This window comes from Taeniopygia guttata, chromosome 4A (genome assembly GCF_048771995.1).
Source record: "Taeniopygia guttata chromosome 4A, bTaeGut7.mat, whole genome shotgun sequence".
Lineage (NCBI taxonomy): Eukaryota > Metazoa > Chordata > Aves > Passeriformes > Estrildidae > Taeniopygia > Taeniopygia guttata.
Genome location: NC_133029.1, coordinates 7,555,965 through 7,572,621, shown reverse-complemented (window position 1 = coordinate 7,572,621; position 16,657 = coordinate 7,555,965). Strand labels below are relative to the sequence as shown.

The following is a 16,657-nucleotide window of genomic DNA, read 5'->3' as shown; positions in this document are numbered from 1 at the left end:
TTTGTTTAACCGCACTGCTCAAATTCATGACCTATTAGAGGTACAAGGCAGATCTAGCAAACAAAAATGTCACACTGGGGTCACTAAGTTTGTCACTCTTGCAGAATATGACCTTCAGTGTAGACTTCTTTTGAAACTGCATTTTGAAAGAAGGAATTTTCCTCCCCTCTCAGTTCACCTCACATTTAATACCTTTTTTTGTTCTCCTGTTTCTAGGAGAGTGACACTGGGTGCAGCTGTCTCAGCCCCTGCAAGTGGTTATCAATCCCTGCCCTCCAGCAGCCAAGCATGAGTTTGTCCCATAACAGTAGAAGATGCTGCATTGCTGTTCTCTCCTCAGGAAAGCTTTATTCTCATTTTCTCCAGCCTCTCACAGCTGTAAATGCAACTGGATTTCAGATTCCTGTATTCTTTCCCTATCAGCATAAGTCTGCACACCAGGGAAAAGGCACAATCCTTGTAAAACACTGTGGCTTTTTAGCAGGTCCAACCTGACATACAGAGAACATGCAGCCTGTCCTCCTCTCAGGACAGGAACAGCTGTAGCACAGGAGGTCAGATGGTGCAGGTTAGCTTTTGATTTGAGCCTCCAAAGATGTCAATTAATGGCCCACTTGTGTTCATTACTGACCTGTATTGCAGCACAGGTAAAAACTTCCACAACCTCTTATTATCGCTCTGAGCTTGCTGCCTTGAACACCTGGTGATTTTCTAAGTGTGCTGGTTTGTTTTGTTGGAGCACAATTGCTTTGCTGTCCTCATTGCTAAGCAATTAACAGTTTGTCCTTCCAGAAATACCCAACGTCCCAGACACTATTAGCTCCTCGGAACATTTTCAACAAAAACATTCCAAGGGAGCTGCATTAGTAGCCCTGCCACTTTCAGGGCTAAGCATCTCTCCAGCCACATACCCCACTAGAGAATACCAGAGCAGGACAGGGAGAGGGGGTTACTTATGGTCAGGCCTTGTTCTGCCAAGTTCTGCACAAACTTTTCATCTCACATCTGAGATTCACACATTTATTGTCGAATCCAGTGGAGAAACTTACCCCTACCTACCAGAGAAGTGAACCTGCACCAGGTTCCCAGGGCTTCCAACCAGTTGGGACCTCCAGGGAGGCCAGCTTGACCCCTGGATCAAAGATGTGGATGCAAGCCTCAAGGGTAACTCTGATATCAGAGACAATTCCCTGAAATGAATGATCTTTGGTCACTCACCCTGGGGAAAACCTGCAGGCAATGGTAAAAGGTGCTATAACAGCCCCTCTATCAAAGGGTCCAGTACCTCTCCAGCAAAATCAGATTTCAAATAAACATCAAAAGCAACCTCAACATGGAATCTGTATTTCCCAAATACTTTTTTTCTCATTCATTCTTTTAGTTAAAATGAGTACACTCACACCATTATTTGGCTTCTGGGTGACAAGACAGAATCACTCAGGATTTCTGTATATAGTACTCCAAATTCACATTAGTAATGATGTTTAAAACGCAAAAGGTCCACACAATCAGCAAGTCCTTGCCACAAAGGCTGCTGGACAGTGTGTGGGGCTCAGCACACCCACACAGCAGTGGGACAGTGCATGTCACTTCCCACAGCATTTTTGTCACAAATTACCACCCTGAATCAAAGAAAGGACCATCTGGACTATGGACATGTTACTTACTATGAGGAAGGTATAAAAACGTGCACTTTGTGGTTTTACTTCCCCACAAGAGTACCCTCCTACCTTCAGCAGTCTGAACCATGTCTCCACACAACCTCAGGATCCCAGGCAGAAGCAAGCTGGAAGTATATTTGATACATTTTACATACATCTCTAGCCATTTATTTTAAAAAATTAAAATATACAAAATAAATGTGAAAATATTTTCTTACAGGTAGGTACAGAAGTATCTGCACTGCTTTATTTACACATTCTCTAGTGAGAATCTCTTTTAGAATATCAGTTTAGGGTATAATACTCAGCACCTATGCAATTATAGCTGTGGTGTAATAGTCCTTCAGTATATTTAGACTTCTTCTGTTATATGTAACACTTGCCTGATCTCAGCCATACAAAAAGCTGATATTGAAATGTCATCAATACAGTTATTTGTCAGAACCTTCCCTCTGTGTAAAACTTGAGTTCTTGTTGTGAAAAGGGAGAAGGAATAAATCCCCATGCGTGACAAATCCAGATTCTCCTTCAAACAGCTGGTGGGCACAAAACAAAGGCAAGAAAGAGAGGAACGTCACCACTGCAGGGACATCCAGCTGCACTGACATCACCCCACACCATGCCCCAGTGCCTACAGGAAAGACTCAGGCTCCCCCTCTTTGCCCATGGGGGTTTCAGCCTCTCTGAAGCAGCTGCCCTTCCTGGCAGAGGAGCTCTCCCGGTGGCTGCTGAGCTGGTGAACTCTCCTCTTGAAGAGGCGGTGCAGCTTCTCCTGGAACTGGTTGCCGATGAAGCAGTAGAGCAGGGGGTTGGTGCAGCTGTTGGCGAAGGCCATGCAGATGCCGAAGGGCAGCGCCGTGTCGATCAGCCCCACCACCTCACAGCTGTCAATGACGTCCATGTGAGCCAGAGCGTTCAGAAACGTTAAAACGTGGAATGGCAGCCAGGAAATCAGGAAGGCCATGACAACAGCAGCCACCAGCTTCAGGACTTTGTCCCTCTTCTGCCTGCTTTTCCCAAACTGCTGTGCTTTAAGCAAGTGCCTCCTGATCCAGATGTAGCAGGTGGTGATCACCGCCAAGGGGATGAAGAAGCCGAGGGTGTTTTTCAGGAAGGCCGTCGCCACAGACCATTTTGCATAGTTCTCATAAGGAAAGGCCATAATGCAAGCATTGACCTCCAAGCTTTCAACGTAGTAAGTGTCTCGGAAATAAAAAGTTGGGAGGGAGGACAAACAGGCGAGGCCCCACACGACCAATGCTACAAAATAAGCTTGTTGTGGAGTTCTCCTCTGGGAGTGGATAGGATGGACAATGGCGTGGTACCTGTCCACGCTCATGCACGTAATGAAAAAAATACTGGCAAACATATTCAGACACAGGACAGAACTGGAGATCTTGCACATGAGAGACCCGAAGAGCCAGTTGTATCCCTGAGCGTAGTAGGTGGCCCAGAAGGGGAGGGTGGCCAGGCACAGCAGGTCTGCCATGGCCAAGTTGAAAATGTAGACATTAGCTACTGTCTTGGGGCCAGTGTGACGACAGAGCACCGCAACCACCACACTGTTGCCAACCAAGCCAAGAGCAAAAACCACAGAGAAGAGCGCTGGAATCAGTGAAAACTGATAATCTGAAGAGGTAAGGGGGCAGGGAGGGGATGAGTTTGTCAGTGCTGTAGACAGGACTTGGAGACTTTCCCCGGTGGTGACAATCAGGGAGTAGTTGTTCTGCATGTTGGCGCTGGTGGAAAGGGAGTTTCTTCAGGAAATTCATGGGCTGGCAGCACTTTCCTATCACTCACCTGCAGATCAGAAACCGTGTGTTAGACGTGCACTCTGCAGCTGTCTTAGCTCCGAAATCACACAGACACAATAAAATAAAAACCATTTGAAGTTATATCAGTAAGCTGAGTGCTGAAATAGCAGGCAGCCCTGCTGAATTCCTCACCTCCACCCCACTGACAGGACACAATTAGCCCTAGGGACGTCGCAGCACTTTTTAATTAGCCTGGAAGAGAAGAGAGCAGCTGGGGTTTATCTGTGATTACAAATGGTGCTTTCTGTGGCCAGCAGAGCAGAAGGATTATGGACTCAGGAGCTGGAGACACTTTGGGAACTTCTGTGACCCAAAGGCCACGCTGAAGCTCCTCATTATCCTTTTCGCAGTTTTCTCATGCTATTTCCAGCACTCTGAGCAGTTAAAATAATATAAAAAGGCAAGCATGAAAGCAGCCATTTAAAAGGACTTTTAGGAAAGCAAGCTGTGGGTTTTTTTCCCCCAATTCACAGGGCTGGACACAAAGACACTGAAGGGACTTTGCAAAATGTCATTCACTGTCAGTGTCCTTCTGACACATATCTGCATCTCCTTCCCTCATGACAGCTTTAATCAGAACAGTAAAAGAGAGAATTTCAATGTAGACACAAGCAACAAACTCAGTCCTTGCAGGCACTGGATTTAACAGTACTATGTGCCATTCATTTAATGATATCAAGACTGGATTTCAGTAGGGAAAAATAAGAGAGGTCTGTCTTTGTTACATTTCAGCAGCTTGTGTCTGCACTCTGAGCAGTACATTTTGCAAACTTTAAGACTTTCTAAGTCAATGAAGAAATCATACCCAAGTATTTTATTTTACATACTAGAAAGAGGAAATTAATTTTTAATTAAGTTTTTGTGGAACCAGCCAGGCATTTAAGAATTCTCAAGGAGCCCTAAAAATAATAGAACTTTTCACCAAGACAACAGATTTGGGTAATGATCTCTCATTTAACAGAAGGCAACTAATAATTTCAAACATATTTTTTTGTATCGACAGTTGAATGTACAGTAGCTTATCATTTTCTCAATGCAAAATATGCAATATATTACTTTGGATATACTGACAAAAAATTAATTTTAACGATATTATCTTAACAATGAAAACTCAGCGGGGGAATTTCTGCAGAGTTCTGGTATTTAAAGCCACAAATAGTTGATCATAACCCATGTTCTGTATTCAAACAGGTCCTAAACTAAATGAAAGCTTTTTTGTTTAGGAACACAAATATTCAGAGAGGGTCTGGAGTCCCATTTCACCCTTAACTCTTATATCCTGAGCCCTTCACTTTAACATATAGAAGCTGAAAAATCAGAACTAGTCACAAAGTGTTACATACCTCCCTGACTCCTAGCAGAGGGAGCACACCAAAATCACTTGCACTGCATGGAAGAGAACAAGGTTTCATTGACAAACACACTCCCCCCCTCTAGTCATGAACAAGTGGTGCCTTAGGATCTGCTCTGAGCTGCTCGTTCCTCCTCTCACTGCAGGCACCAGACATCCCAGCACAAATGGAATCGAATCAATGGAAATTATGTTCTAACAGCAGATAGAAAACCTACCTCTCAAGCCTCCAGAATTCCGTGCTCCTTTTTTCCACTTTCCTTCTGGTGAGTATTGCCACCAGCAATCTGCTCTCTCATATCTTCCCCTTTCCCACTGGGAGACTTTAACCTACATAACTCGAGAACTGAAATATGAATGCCTGCCAGCTTCTTTTCCTTTTGGAAGCAAAATAGTTTAAGAACCCCCCTTTCCAAGGCCACGTGAGCACATGCAGTAAATCAGGAGAGAGCAGCAAGACAGCTAGAAAAAAGGGAAAAAAAAAAAAAAGGAAATGAAGCAAGCAAGAAAAAGGAAATTCACACAAATATCTCTGTGGTTTTCTACTGCAGCTCTTGGGCCAGGAGGTTACACCCACACACAGCCCCTTTCTGCCCTCCATGTGCACACACAACATGTGGGAGCCTCCAAGAAAGGATTTGTGCATCTCTGAGGGCAGCAGCACTCCCATGCAGTCCACGGGGTCCTAGCACTGGCTAACACATTTGAGGATGAAATAGGCTGTTAGTCCTGGCAGAATTGACTATAATGAGATCACAGAGAGACAGAAAGTGGAGGAAGATCACTGCATTCACAACAGCATTGCCTATGTAAGGGAGCTGATCCCAGCTCCCAGTTAGAGTGGGAAAGCCACTGCCCTTTTCCTCACAAAGAGATGCACACTGCTGGCACTGAGGAGGGCAGCAGGACAAACCAGGCAGCAGCATGTGGCTGAGAGCAGGCTTGGTTCTGCAGCTGCACTGGGGTAGGACATGACCAAAAGGAGCTCATGCCAATTCCCCTTCACACAACACAGAGATTTTACATCTGCTCCTTCTTGGCACCACATGCTGTGCCTGGCCCCAGCCTCCTCTCCATGGAAGGAGCCTCAAGGGGGCTCCTGGAGGATAACAGGGTCAAAGGAAGCACCCATAGGCTTAAACATTTGGCCCTGATGCCTGAGTGGTATCTCTGCAACAACTGCCCATCTACTGGGGGCACGTGTGCTGTGCTCCCCAGCGAGGCTCATGTGCCACGCAGAAAGCAGCCACTGGAGCCCCTGCAGTGACATGTCCCTTTGCCCCTGGCTCTCAATCACTAACCAGCACTGGACCCAAGCTCATCCCATCCTCTGAACACCAGCACAGCCTTGGGATGAGGTGTATCCACCTGTGGGGGCTTGGGGAAAGCCCAGTCCTTGCTCCAGGACTGTGCAGCACACCAGACACAACAGCCATCACCAGCTCTGCTGATACCAGTGACCCAGAGGAGAGATGGAAAACAGCCTTTTAACAGCATCTTCAGGGGAACCAAGGGCTGAGCAGGCTGTGGAGAACAGTCTCACCAGTTTCACCATAGCCCACCTGTGTCTTTGACCAGAAAAAGCTTCAGAGAGTGTTGAAAAAGCTTATTAGCAAACTCATATACACCCATCCCTGGAGGTGAGTGCTACATTCAAGGCAGAGAGAAGAGTCCTTGGCAACTTTTGTCTTTATCTGCCTCATAATTCAAAGTCCAGTTCTTAGCATTTTCTGTGCTAAAAGGAGACTGAGTTATTTAAAGAAAGGGAATCCCACGCAGCATTTCTATTTACCACAGTGCAACGATTTACTCCTTCAAGGACATGATGACAAAGCAGTCCATGGTCAGGACTGTCAAGCTGCAAGCACACAGAAGAGAAAGTCATGAGTCCTGCTGCAAAGGAGCAGAGATGAACCTTCTGCCACCAATTTCCCCAGTACAGACCTTGCCTGGGGTCTGCAGGACTGCTGGCCTACTGGTGAGTGACCTGAGATGTCAGCACTCACTCTGAACTGTATTTATTAATTTTTTCGGTAACAAGATGTGCCAGGACCCCTTAGCCAGCAGTCTTTGCTGCTAGTTGCACACAAACCATTGGTAAAAGGTTTTGCTCCATTCCTCAGCAAACACCCATTGAAGGAAAAATGCACAAGAATGTTTATTTTTCAAAAATAACAAACACTAGTTGTTTAGATTTAAATATAAAGTTTTCCTTTCCACACAACTTTGGATCCTTACAGATACTGACTGTGTTTATTCTGTTTTGCCTACAGAATTGAGACTTCAGCAGGCAAGAAATGGCCCTGCTGCATACAGTGTAATGGGGGGCATAGCTCAGGCTGCCCTTTGACAAATCCTGCTCCCATCCTTTCCCCTGCCAATGCTCAGTGCATCTGATTCCTTATCTGATCCCAAGTCCTCACTGCAAAGCCTCCTCTCACAAATCTCTCTCTCTATTTTCCCTACCATTTCTTTCTTCCTCTCACTATTTCTGAGCATCTTGTATGGATGTAAAACAGATGCCCAAGTTGTCCATGCAGAAACATCCTCGTGCCATGTAGTGCTGCAGCTGAGCTAATGCCCCCTGAGCTTGTGGGATTTGTTTTCCACAGCCAGGCTGGTAAATCCAGCACATGGATCTGCTGCAGCAGAGCCCAGCACAGGGCAGAGCTTTTTCACTGCTCATCTGGCAGCAAAGTTACAAAAGCTGAGTGATTTCAACACAAGACCTGTTTGATTTTAAATTAGTTGAAGCTTGAGGTGTCTGGGGGTTGAATTTGGGGAAGGATTTTGAGTACATTTTTTATACCAACTAAAAAGAATTCACAGTTCAAGAGGAGCAAGAAATTTGCTGCAGGCCCATACACAGCCCTTAGGTTTGTCTTTCTGCCCGTAAGCCAATGCACCTAAAGAGGTCAAAAGGTCACCAGAAGTGTTTAAAAAAACCCAAACCCAAAAAAACCCCAAGCCATCACCACCACACAATTCAAATAGCACCTTCTGATCAACTGTACAAATAAAAAGAAAAGGATCCATGCACTCCAAGTCCTAGGTCTTGGATTTTTCAGGGAAGTGCTGCCACTGTCAGGGATGGAATATTCCAAACAAGCAGCCCGACAGTGCCAGCAGGCTGTCAGAGCCACCTCTTGAGGCTAAACCTTGCCAGCCTGCCAAAGGCTCGAAGTAATGTGAGATTCAGATGTAAACTGGATTCATGAGCTTGATTTGTTACCTTTGGAGAAAGCAAGAGGGGAAAAAAATCTTTTGTAAGTGTGCTCCCCAGGATGCATAGCCCAACACAGACCACTGTGGCTGTGTTGGGTGTTGATTTACAGCAGGATCCCCTGACTCCCTGGTCCCAGGGCTGGCAGCAGCAGTTGGGGATCCAGCACCAACCGCCCGGGCAATGATGATTTTCATCATGCCAGACCCTGGGATTAGCTCAGTTGGGTGGAGCATGGTGCTAATAATGCCAAGATCACAGTTTCAATCCCTGCATGGGCTGGAAGAGCTGGACTTGAAGATCCTTGCGGATCCCTTCCAACCCAGAACATTCTGTGATTCTGGGGTGTGTTGTGCCAAATATTCCAGCATTCCATAAACTTTTTTAAGCATTCCTCCTTCCTGCATTTGTTTATTTAAGGGTTTCTTTAAGGGTTTCTTTAGGGATTCATTGCTCAGTCCTGCAAGGAAGATTGGAGAATCTACCTCCCCCTTTCCCAGCCCCAGAGCACGTCCCCAGAGAAAGCTGATTGCTTGTCTCCTTTCTGGGGACTCAGGGCAGGGAGCAGCTGTGAGCAGTGAATGCTGCGGGTCCAGGCAGTGAGTCCCATTCCCATCCAGCACCCTTGGTTCTTGCTGGGTCAGTTCTGGGTCCCAGCACTGCCTCAGGTACCTCTGAGGCGTGATCAGTTCTGGCAGTGGCTGTCTGCAAACCTGGTGTTTTGGCCAAGAGGGAGAACTGCCATCATTCTCACAGACAAGACCTTGGTCAGTGTTTCACCCTCCCTGCTGGAGCCATGATTTCCTGTGGAAGAACTGAGCAGGCCTGGGGAAAGTTCTGCTTTTCCACTTGACAGCAGCACAGCAGTGACCACAAGGGCCACCCAGACAGGGCCCATCAGATACTCTGAGAGTGTCCAGTCCCATTGAACAGACTTGCTATGCTATGAGAAGTCAGTTTTGGAGCAGTTCAGTGAGTGTGACAGAGGCATTTAGGAGGGAAGAGCCTTTTCCACCTTCAGCATGCAGAAAACTTATCCAAAGCATTTATTTTATGAAAGATGTTTGTGTCCAGCCAACAGCACTGCCAAGATTGAGGTTATGCTCCCTGACATTGTTTGTTCAAATTATTGGCTGTAAGCATTTTACAAGCTACTAAAAGTAGTAAAGAAAACAAGCAGATAAGTGATTTTGAAAACAAGCTGCACCCCTTACTATTAAAGGCAGGAAATGCACACACCCTGGCACCACTGCCTGCTCTTGGGGTATGCTGAAGGCAGCAGGACTTGGTCAAAACTCCATCCCTGAGTGCTGCTCAGCTTCCAGCCAAGCCCCCAACACAGACAGACCACCAGACTCCAGGGATTGCCAAAAACAGGCACAGAGCCTTCATGGCCATAGCAGCATCAGTGGCAGAGCAGCATTTCAGCAACTGAGACCACAACAGGAACCCACAGTCAGCTTTCATAACTCATCACCACAGGTAATTTTCTCCTCACTTCTCTCACACCAATTGCTGTGATGAGCAGCAGAAGTCAAGACACTGGTGCCCATAGCTTGTGGGAGAAAGTTCCCTCCTGTCTAACTTCTGCTTTATGTGAACTAATATAGTTGTATATAACCTGGCATTTAAAGGATGGGGGAGAATGCTTCACATTTCTCTTTAGGGTCTCAAGGTAGTCTCTTAGGAAGAGTTAGGACTCTGTGAAAATTTTTATAGAGTTACAGAGCACCCAAAAGGTCTCTTTCTAGAGATCTTTTAAAAATAAAGACCTTCCTCCCTTTGCCATTTTGAACTATAACCACTGCAAACAGCTTTCCCACTTTTTAAGTGTTTTTTCTAGAAATTCCTCTTATCTTCCAAGAATACAGAGATACACACAAAAGGGAGTTCACCAGCTAGATAAAGCTTTGGGGGTGTCAGATTATTCCTGATATTTGCATATGCCACATTATTTAATCAATCTTTAACCAACAAAGCTATTAACTGATTCTACTAATTCCATCTTTTCCCAACAAAGTTTAAAGAATGCAAACCTTGCTCTTTTAACTTACTAGACCAGCAAGCCCATCCCAAAGTAGATGACTACTGCCTGAGTCTTCTAAAAAGAATTAATCTCCTTAAAATCTACAGTATTAGGCAAGGCTCTTGACATCAGCTACAAACAATTTCTGAAGGGGATGTGCTGGACTATAAATCCCAGATGTCAGATAAATCAGTGACTGAAAAAAAGACAAAAACACAACCATGATCATGTGGTGGGTGGAATACATTCTAACAGAAGACCTGCAGTGGTTCAGCTTTTCCATTAAAGCTGGGTGGATGAACCACCTCAGCCAAAACACATGATGCACTCCAGAAACCCTCCAAGCAGATGGAGAGAGACAATCAAAATCCCTGCACGTGGAGTACAAAGAGCTGAGCCTGGAAAAGAGAACCCAAGAGCAAGATGCTAATATTTGAACAGAACATAAAGGGAAAGTTTGTTTAAAAAGGTAGGTAGAGGAAAAACTCACGTGTCATTTCTTCTCAAGGAGCACATCCTTACCTTGTCTCTGCAGCATGGTGTGGCAGTGACTGCAGTAGAAGCTCAGGAAGCTGGAGCAATGCTGAGCACTGGGCACTGCAGCACAGCAGGACATTGCTGTGGCCACTCTCTCGGACCAGCACTCAGCCCCCAGCAAAGGTTTAGCCCTCCACAGTGCTGAGTGCTGGCATACCACTGCCTTGCTTCCACCCCAAGGGCAGCTGCAACCTGGGCTGCCATGGGAAAGTTCGGGCAGCCACAGCCAAAATCCTCACAAGGCAGCTGCCACCCCACCTCCATGCTTGTGGAATCCTTACCGGGAGAACCTGGAATTGCCAAACCTGTGACAAAGTGTAAAAATCTGGTTGCTTTGATACTTTTGGGTTTCCTTGGCCTCATAGGCTCTAAAGCAAGGAAACGTTCTGCAGCTGCATGGTTCTGCTCCACCACAGTGTTTTAGTCCAGTTAAGCAACATCTGGCAGCAATGAGCTCCAAGAGCTGTGTGCTTTTGGTCTGAAAATTTACAATATGAAATCAAGGAGAGTTACACTACAGAGAGCACTGGGCTTTACTAAGAGCTAGAACATGGTAACACTGCTGGAATTACACCGGAATTACAACCAGAAATAAAGCCTGCGTAGAATAAAAAGTTACAACCAGAAATAAACCTTGTGTAGAATAAAAGGGACACCAGAGAAAGAGATCCATCTTTTTCAGCCTGAGCTACAAACTTCAGCTAAAGGCAAGAGCATTCCCAAGCACACAGTGCAGCTCACTTGTCCTGCACAGAGATCAGCAGAAACCTGTCTCCTTCACAGGGTTGCACTGACGAAGTCATGGAGTGGTGGATATTCCGAGCTGTGCTGCACCAGGAGGCAAGAGAAGCCATGGAGACCCCAGCAGCAGGACACCCCTCCAAGGTGATATCCTCAAAGGAGCAGTCCCAGCTGACCCAGAAATACAGAAAACAAAGATTCACTCCCCAAAACCTTTGGCCTGACCCCAGACACAATTGGCTGGATGGGGTGAGCAGTGCACATTTCCACCTTCCTCTGGGGCTCCCAGGACCAGCCCCTGGGCATGGTGCCAGCACTGCTGCTCCTGGTGGAAACCAGATTTTGGCCCCAGTAACACTGCACCAAAGCCTGTCTAACTAAATAAATGATGTTGTTTACAGCTGGAAGATGGTCTCCATTACAGAACATGATCATCCTGGCCAAACTTCCAGGGAGAAGCTGCTCTTCAGGGGATTGTTGTTTGAAAAAATGAAGAAGAAAACAGAACTAGCTGAAGCCGACATAGCAATTTAACAGCACAGGAAATATAATCTGCTTCTGCTGAGAAAACAACAGAGCTGCAAACTTGTCCAGATCACACTTACTGTTGGGCATACTATATATTTGGAGGTTTAGCCACTGTCTGGACAGAGCTGGCAGAACAGGGAAGAGAAAGAAAACTCAACCTGTAAAGCATGAGAAAAAAAAAAAAGCTGGGACAGACCAAGAAATTAAGAGCATGGAAATGCACAGGAAGCCAGGGGGTGCCTTCCTGTGAAAAGGTGCTTCAAGCGCATCAGAACAAATGAGAACTCCAGCAGAGCAAAGTGGAGAAGAAAAATTAAGAGTGACAAAAACCAAGAGTAGCAATTGTGTCACTGGCTGCCCTAATGACACACCAGCTGCAAGCCCTCCTGCAGAATGATCAGTCTGGAGATCGCTGATCCCTGGCTGTTGAGTTCATCAATCAGGCCCCCAAATGCACTTTTCCCTTTGCACTGTGGCTATAGGATAAAAAACAGAGCAGGGGCAAGGACACAGATTTTTAAGGACCAAAGTCCAGCTTCAGTTGCTCAGTGGCATCTTCAGACCCGCTGGAAGCAGTGCCCTGGGAAGGACAGTGTGCCCTTGGGGTGCTCCATGTTTCAACCACAGGGTTCCTTTTTCATCTCTCATAGGGCTTATCCCAAGAAGAAGCACTGCCAGGACACAGCACTCCTCTGTGCTTTCCCAGAGAAAAATGTCAGAGAAATGTCTCTCATGTCAGAGAACATGAGGCTTGCACAGCTCCTGGCAGTCTCCCATTTTACTGCAGGGGAGTCACAACCATCACCAAGGGAAATCCCTGAGCCTGAGCCTGGGGCATCTGTCAGTGTGTGCAGCCTCTGTCAGGGTGAGCGCCCTCACCTCACACCTGGATGGCAGAGCCACCTTCCACTGCCTTTGCTGAAGCTCCAGCTGCAGAAAATCACAAAAATTCCTCCCAGAAGAGTTTTTTTTGAGCCAACTGCCAAGTAGACTGAGAATGGTGATAACCCATGAGCAGGAGCCTCTCCCAGACAGCTGCCAGAGGAAGTCTGTTACCTCTTGTTGTTTGCAGAGGGCTGGAGGTGAGAAAAACCACTCTCAGAGCATGATGCTGGGCCGAGAAGTCTCCCTGCCTCTCAGGGCAGCACTTAATCAGCTTTGACGTGCCTAAACACTTAATCCCCATGGGGTTGCAGCAGGAGGAACCAGCTAATTTATTTTCACTGTGCACAGTCCAACCGACCCTGCCCTGCCCGTGGTTCACCTGCCCAAAAGGTACATGCTCTTTTTCTTGCCTCCTTCTCTACTATCCATCAGGTATTAGATGCTGTGGCTGATGTGTGGCTGGTCATGTTCTTTCTCGTTGTATTTATATTTACTTGTGCAGCAAAGGCTGGGCTGAGTCTGAATGTCTCCAATTCATGCCCAAGCATGTGCAAATGTACACCTGAAGAGACCATCCTCTGCAACAGAGCTGGACTGAAAACCCTACCTGGAGAAATAGCACCATCCACCATCTCTCTAAACCTCTCCAACAATTATTTGCGGATTCTCAACACCAACACCTTCAGAAACCTGACTTTCCTTCACAGCCTCTGGCTAGATGGGAACAATCTGACTTTCCTGACCCCAGGAACTTTCCATGCTCTCAGCAGGCTGCAAGAGCTGCACCTCAGCAGGAACTCACGCCTCACCTACCTGCACGCAAACACTTTCAGAGGACTATTAAACCTCATCAGCCTGGATTTGTCCCACTGCAATATCTTCGAAATCCACCCACTTCTATTTTCACACTTGCCTTCTTTAGAAAGTCTTGATTTAGCCGCCAATAACATGAGGTATGTTCCACAAGCCTTTAGGAACCTCTCCAGCCTCACGAGGCTGTCCCTGGAGGGCAATCACATAGAAGCCATTGGCAGAGATTCCCTGAAGGACCTGGAAACTCTGTGCGATCTGAATCTCAGAAAGAATCGGATATGGATCATTCAAAACGGAGCTTTTACAAAGCTTCTCAGACTGGGCATGTTAAATTTAGGACACAACTTCATCACTGATTTGCCTAATCAGCTTTTTGAAGGATTGATCCAGCTCAAGACCATGCACCTTGAAGCCAACAGAATCACTGCTGTTGACTGCACCTTCAGACAGCTGCTCAACTTGAGAAGCTTGTACCTGAACAACAACCAGATCTCCTCGATCTCAGACTCTGCTTTTTTACACCTAAACAAGCTGCACTTCCTCCACCTGAGCAGAAACAACCTCAGCTCCCTGCCCAGGCGCCTGCTGTCCGAGCTGCCCAAGCTGAGATACGTGTTCCTGTCCCACAACCCCTGGAGCTGTGACTGCAGCACGCTCTGGCTCTGGCGCTCCCCGCGCCGGGTGCTCCTCGAGGGGCTGGACTGCGCCTTCCCCGGCCCTGCCAACACCACAGGGCCCCTGGGGGACTGCCCTGTGCCACCGCCGCCGGCCACCGAGGACAAGTGTGGGGTGGCTGGCACCAGCGTGGCCCCCAGACCCCCCAGGCCAGGGCAGATCATCCTGCTGGCACTCGCGTGGTACACCGAGAGGGGATGGGGCACCGCGGCGGCCACGTTCTAACGGTGTTCGAATCATAAAGTGGGAGGCTGCTTGTTTGTGCTCTTGACATTTTGTTTATGAACAAAACAGGTGGGTTTTATATGGAAATAAAGGGATTTTGTTATGTAGGAATATATTATTTCATTTATGGGCTGAAATGCTAACATCAAAATTCAACGCAAATGCTCACGTTGGCAAGTTCAGGGCTGGGGTTTGTGCTGGTGATGCTCCCCTCTGCCCTCCCCATTTCCCAACTGACCACAGCCAGGTGTGGCCTCCCTGGGAGGAGCTGCCTTCCTGTGCCCAGCCCATACTGGGCATATTGTGAGTACTGCTGAAATAGGAATAAATTCCACGTGCTCCAGGACATCTGGAGCCCTTAAGAAAAGGCCCAGCCCACCAGCAGTGCTGTGAGCATGTGGTACCTTCCCACAGCAGGCACATGGGGATCTCTGCTGTTAGAATGCAAGAAAGTATTGGAGGTGTGGGCAAAACCATCACCATGTAAAACATTTTATCACTCAGCTGTTCCTCACAGCACTGAACCTCAGCTAAAGTGGCTCTGCATTTACCCCTGCAAGGAGGTCATTTGTCTCAGGAAAGGTTTGTACAAGTTGTGTCTATCTCCCTGCATGCAGTGAAAGAGCTCTGTCACAGCACAATTCCAGTGCCATATCCCCAGTCTGCCTCCCTTCAGCTGCTGGGAGACACAGATCGGCCTTCTCTGTCCTCCCAAATGGAATTTTCCATTTGTGCAGGTATATTAAAAGCCCTTATCCAATGTTTACTGGGTGCTCACTGAAGGAAGCAAAGGAATGTGTGCCAGACACACCACATTTGTCCCTGTCCTTAGAGGAATTATCCCAAGCTGATAAGAGGTAAGAGAGGAATAAACCCTTGTTATGGGGTGAAAACAGACAAACCAGCACAATTTCACATGGGAAAGCTGCCATGGAGTGCAGAGCAGGACCAACCTTTGCTGTTACACCAGGGAAGGGACAAAGTGGGGCTCCACAGCAAAACCACACACGCTGCATCCTTGTTATATTTGTGATTAGGTTTGTGCAAAGCATTAACAGTCAATACAATAAATTTTTGCTTACATTCTTTGTGCTGTTTCATCATCTTCACTTTCCTCAGCTTCACATACTTTAAGAAGTGGTGGAAAAATACTCCAGCTGGTTTCTTGCTTTGGCATTACTCTCTATCAAGCTGCAATAGAAAAAGGCAGAAGCAAAAAAGCAAGCAAAGTCCACCTCAGCAATTTCTTAAGTCCCTAAAGGATTCAATTTTTCCCACTGAATAGTACAAATTGGTGAAATATTTATATGGACAAGTACCTTGCCATCTCTGAACACTTTGAGAAAATATTCCTTCCACTTTTACACCACCACCTCATTAAACAGTAACAGGAACACAACTAAATTGCTTCCTCTGTGCTATGATAAAAAGTCATAGAAATATTTAACAAGTTATACACAGTATGCTCAGGGAGAGTATGCTGCTACATTTTTAATCCACAAAAAATTAAACTTGCAAGGAATACAAGAAGGCCAGAAAACAAAGACCCTGAGGAGGCAGTCTGGGCTGGCAAAGACATTTGAAGGAGGACCTTAAGATGAAGGGTAAGAACAACATGCACCCAACAAGGGCAGCAGCAAGTCCAAATGTTTAAAAAAAATCAATATGAACAAAGGTTACACTGCTAAAAAAAACCTTGGGGAAAAAAGTATGGAAGTGAAGAAGCAAAACAAAGTATATATGCTAAAAAATAATTTAATATTAAAGAGCAAGAAGAGTTGCAGGAAGAAGGAAATGTGTTAAAGTTTACATCTCCTGTTGAAAATCTTAGGTGTGTTTAACAAAACAAACTATTTGAAAACCTGCTTGTGAAGAGTGTTTACTGGAGGGAAAGCACTGGGTTTGTCCTGGTTGCCCTGCACTGGACCTTCAGTGTGACAGATCTGCTTTGTTTGGACTCCAAACTTTTCTTTCTTAAATACATCCAGCACAAGGAGATGCTTTCCCATTCTATAACTGACAAAGTACCCATTTCTCCCTCTTTAACCTGGTACCAGGAGGCAAAAGAGGCAAGACAGTACACATGTACATGGCCACTTCCAAAGTCCAAGAATTTTGACTTTAATCACACCACACCCCCAGCAAGTGCCATAAATCACCAGAACATAGTTTCAGTGG

The 16,657-nt window shown here is 46.4% G+C and overlaps 2 protein-coding genes across 2 annotated transcripts; one reads left to right on the top strand and one right to left on the bottom strand.

Annotated features, from left to right (window-relative positions):
• Nucleotides 1–1,806: 1,806 nt before the first annotated feature.
• On the bottom strand, nucleotides 1,807–10,197 carry AGTR2 (angiotensin II receptor type 2). The gene is made up of 2 exons (XM_030272551.4): nucleotides 5,045–10,197; nucleotides 1,807–3,461 (listed from the first exon to the last, which is right to left on the bottom strand). The coding sequence occupies exon 2, from the start codon at nucleotides 3,391–3,393 to the stop codon at nucleotides 2,293–2,295; it is 1,101 nt and encodes a 366-aa protein (XP_030128411.1). The 5' UTR covers nucleotides 3,394–3,461; nucleotides 5,045–10,197; the 3' UTR covers nucleotides 1,807–2,292.
• A 2,831-nt stretch (nucleotides 10,198–13,028) lies between these two features.
• LOC115495228 (uncharacterized) lies at nucleotides 13,029–14,479 on the top strand. The gene has a single exon (XM_030272550.4). The coding sequence runs from the start codon at nucleotides 13,232–13,234 to the stop codon at nucleotides 14,477–14,479; it is 1,248 nt and encodes a 415-aa protein (XP_030128410.4). The 5' UTR covers nucleotides 13,029–13,231.
• The last annotated feature ends 2,178 nt before the right edge of the window (nucleotides 14,480–16,657 follow it).

Coding starts and splice junctions, on each gene's coding strand:
- AGTR2 (XM_030272551.4), bottom strand. CDS start 3,393: ATGCAGAACAACTACTCCCTGATTGTCACCACCGGGGAAAGTCTCCAA.
- LOC115495228 (XM_030272550.4), top strand. CDS start 13,232: ATGTTCTTTCTCGTTGTATTTATATTTACTTGTGCAGCAAAGGCTGGG.